The sequence below is a fragment of the Microtus ochrogaster genome, linkage group LG3, assembly GCF_000317375.1.
Source record: "Microtus ochrogaster isolate Prairie Vole_2 linkage group LG3, MicOch1.0, whole genome shotgun sequence".
In the NCBI taxonomy this organism is placed as follows: Eukaryota; Metazoa; Chordata; class Mammalia; order Rodentia; family Cricetidae; genus Microtus; species Microtus ochrogaster.
Window position 1 is genome coordinate 13,032,025 of NC_022029.1, and position 3,652 is coordinate 13,035,676.

The 3,652-nt window shown below is 47.0% G+C and overlaps 1 protein-coding gene across 2 annotated transcripts; it reads right to left on the bottom strand.

The window, feature by feature from the left end:
* Window positions 1-408: 408 nt before the first annotated feature.
* On the bottom strand, window positions 409-3,450 carry Tigd2 (tigger transposable element derived 2). Of its 2 annotated transcripts, XM_005360559.3 has the most exons (3): window positions 3,185-3,450; window positions 2,823-3,026; window positions 409-2,734 (listed from the first exon to the last, which is right to left on the bottom strand). In XM_005360559.3, the coding sequence occupies exon 3, from the start codon at window positions 2,287-2,289 to the stop codon at window positions 712-714; it is 1,578 nt and encodes a 525-aa protein (XP_005360616.1). In that variant the 5' UTR covers window positions 2,290-2,734; window positions 2,823-3,026; window positions 3,185-3,450; the 3' UTR covers window positions 409-711. The 2 variants fall into 2 exon arrangements, with proteins under 2 accessions (XP_005360616.1, XP_005360615.1); XM_005360558.3 differs by having other exon boundaries at window positions 409-3,026.
* Between the last annotated feature and the right edge of the window lie 202 nt (window positions 3,451-3,652).

A 3,652-nucleotide genomic window follows, 5' to 3' on the forward strand; every position in this document is an offset into this window, starting at 1 on the left:
GACACCCTTTTAAACAGGTTAAATGAAGCTTACCTATTACTTCTAAACATACTCTTTGGGAAATCAAAGCTCAGGCTCTTGGATTAAGGCTGAAGTCCTTCCACACAAATGAAGAGCTTCCGTCAGGTAGAACAAAGCTGAAGTTCCGTGCCCTTCTCTCACATCTACCTGCCTTTTCCTTCACTGCACTCAGAAATGGGCAACTTCAGTAGCTGGCTGCCTAAGTTTTTTCAGAAAGGAATGCTGTATGCAAGGCTTTACACTACTCTAATCCAGCTCACTGACGTCACAGTACCATTCTTCAAACATAAATACTGCTGAACTCTCTTAAATATTTCACCAATGAAAATGCTAAACTCATTCCCCAATATATTTTACTTTACAAACTGACATTCAGAAAAAGTCATCAAAATTAAATTTAAGTAAGATTTATTGAGTGCCTGCAGTGTGCACAGCCCATCACTAGACATGGTGAAATTCAGACATACAACATATCCCAGCCTTGGATACCCTGTAATCTAATTAGTATAACACAGTGTAGAAATAATGAATTCCATGTCATTGCTCATTCGGGGACAACATTAAAGAGCTGTAATTTAAGTAATCCAAAGCGCCATCTAATTCTAAAATGATTCGTAACATTTATCTGGTCTTAGATAACACCACTACAAACAAGTCAAAGATGAAAACACATAGCAACAGAAAGGAACGCTATAGATGATTTTTATTTTGAATCCTCTGCTTTCTTCTTATAATGGTCCGCAGCCTCCGCAATACCAGCTTATCGGAGAGTAGCATGTCATCTTGTTGTTCTAGATAATCCAGCAAATTTTCAGTCCATTCAAGTGCAGCTTTGTGACTAATATGCTTGTCTGGATTTAGTTCTGCTTTCCTAGTCTTCCTGGAAGGCTTTTGCTCAGCAGGCATAGCCTGGCTTTTAGCATCTACAATGTCAGCTAAGACCTGACAGTTTGAGTCACTGCTCCGAGGGTCAAGCCACTGCTCAATATTTTCAATGTCAACATGTTCACAGTCTTCTGTATTCTGTAAAACTGTTGCTAAATTAGCAGCTAAAATGGCTCCTTCACCAATGTTCACGCTTGAATTTTCTTCATGGCCAGGGAAAAGCTTTTTCCACGCTCTGGTTATGGTATTTGATCTTATCATGTTCCAAGCTCTTGAGGCCTCATAAATTGCATCCAACACTGTCAAATTCTTCCAAAACATTTTTGGGTCATTTGCTTCATCCATGTATTTCTGGATAAGTCCTGCTCGGTAATATCTTTTGACTGTGGTTAAAACTCCTTGGCTCATAGGTTGAATGAGACTTGCTACATTTGGTGGCAAATATTTCACAATTATCCTGCCGTCATCTGAGCTCAACAGGTCTTGAGTCGGATGCGCTGAGGGGAAATCTAAAAGCAGTACCGCCTTTTCTCGAAGCCCTTTGGATTTCAGATGCTTCTGCACCTGTGGCACAAAACACTTCTCAAACCACTGTCTGAAAACAGACTGCTCGATCCATGCACTTTTTTGACTGAAGTAAGCAACAGGAAGGTTGGAAAGGTCAGTTCCCTTGAAGGCACGGGGTCTTTTTGCTTTCCCCACAACACAAAGATTAAGCTTATGTAAACCCGTGGCATTTGCACAACACATAACGATGATTCTCTCTCTGCTTGACCTATACTCCGAAGTATTCTGGTCAGTGTCAAAAGCCAATGCCCTTGGGGGTAGGCATTTCCAGAATAGTCCAGTTTGGTCAGCACCATAAATTTGTTCTGGTAAGAGACTTTCTCTTTCCATGAATTCCTGAAAGTTACCACAAAATTCACTGGCAGCAGTTTCATCCCCTTTTAATTTTGCTCCTTTACCAGCAGCCTTTGGAATGCCGTGGCGCTGCTTAAACCGAGTCAGCCAGCCTGATGAGGCATTAAAATCACCTTCCATCCCCAGGGCATCAAAGAAGAACTTGGCTTGTTTTGCACAGATAGTCCCAGACACTGGAACCCCGTCTGTTTTCTGTTGGTTAAACCACTCTATCATAACTCTATCAAGCTCCTCATATGTTGATGACTTCATAGATTTACGTTTGGACACCCCACTTGTAGGATCTGAACTGTTGGCATAATTTATAATTCTTTCTTTGTTTTTTTTAATGTCGCGAACTGTGGATTCGCCAATCCCATACACGACAGAAAGCTTTTTAAAAGAGTTGCCTTCTTCAAGCTTCTTAATAATGTCAAGCTTGTCTTTAATTGTCAATACCACACGCTTACGTTTCCCCAACATTTTAGTCTAATGTTTTAGACAATTAACAACCTAGATTTGAACATAAAGCAACTAGAAAATGGAGGCTTAAGAGCCCTCAGTCGTTACCTGGGACTTAGACGAGCAACAGTTTTCAAAGGAAGCCTGAGTCTCTTCACCTGCATTTTGGAACTTCAAGTTCCTATGACCAGGGAAAGCTCCAATTGGTCCTATTTTCTCTTCTTCCTCCTTGCTCTTTTCATAAAGGGCAGCCTTACTGGAAGCCAGGAAGTTGAAACTATACTGCCCTACGAAGGGATCTAAAACAGTCTCACGGTGATCAACTTTTGCAGAATTTTTCTTTTCTTATGCTTGCAAACTTGACCTACAGAAAAGCGGAGCCGGAAGAATCACTGCCTGACTGTTGTCTTTGTCAGGCAGCCAAGTGTGTGAATGCTCTCTTCAAGGCAAGGACTCCAGCGAGCACCTATGAAAATCATAGCGACAGGAGGTGAGCTGTGGGTCTGCAAGTGGGCAAGCAAACAAGTCAGTACTTGAAACCAACAGAAACTTACACCTAATGGATTTGGCAGCTGAAAGGGAAACAGCGGAGAAGTGATGTCACATGATTCAAGAAAGAATAAAAAAACTTCATTGGTGGAAATCAGGACTCAAGGCTGAGACTAGGGGGTGGTGGCAGGCTGGGTGAAGACCACACAGTAATCCTGGTGGACGACGATCTCCATGACCACAGAAGTAGCTGCTCGAGCCTCTGAAACCTACAGGAAGACACCAAACACGTTTTCTTTTCAGTATCGGTCCACGGTATTACTCGTACCTACCCCTGCAACTGTGTCGAGGACATCACTGCCTCCCAACCAGACAGGTAACAGACAAATAACGCTCGCAGGCACCACCCGGGAGCTTGAGAGCCTACCTCCTGACACTACCAGGGCCTCTCCCCGCCCCGGCCAGCGAGCTCCGAGCCGGACGCTGGGTGAAAGTCGGCGACAGGGGGTCACGGCCGCAGCCCGGCAGCGGGCGAGCGGTCACCGGGCGCGCCAGACGCGGGAAAGCGGGGCGCCGGCATCGCGCCGCCTGACCGGCCGGAACGCAGAGCCAGCAGCGGAGGTCTCCAGGGAAGGCGACCCCGCCGGCCGCCGCACAGCGAGCGCTCAACCGAGCCAGCCGCTCGGCAGAGCCGGAAGGCAGGGGATTAGGAGCGCGCGCGCGCCCCCGCAGGAACGTGGTGTCGACGAGGGGGCGGGGATGCGCGGGCGGGCGGGCGGGCGGGCGAGCGAGCGGAGGGGGCGGGACCTCTGCGGGGAAGGGGAGGGGCTTGGTCGATGCTCCGCCTCCGGACGCGCAGCCAGCCGCGGCCTTGCGGGGGGGGGGGGGGGGAATG

Excerpts from the sequence above, each read along its gene's own strand:
- Tigd2 (XM_005360559.3), bottom strand. The coding sequence starts at position 2,289 with ATGTTGGGGAAACGTAAGCGTGTGGTATTGACAATTAAAGACAAGCTT.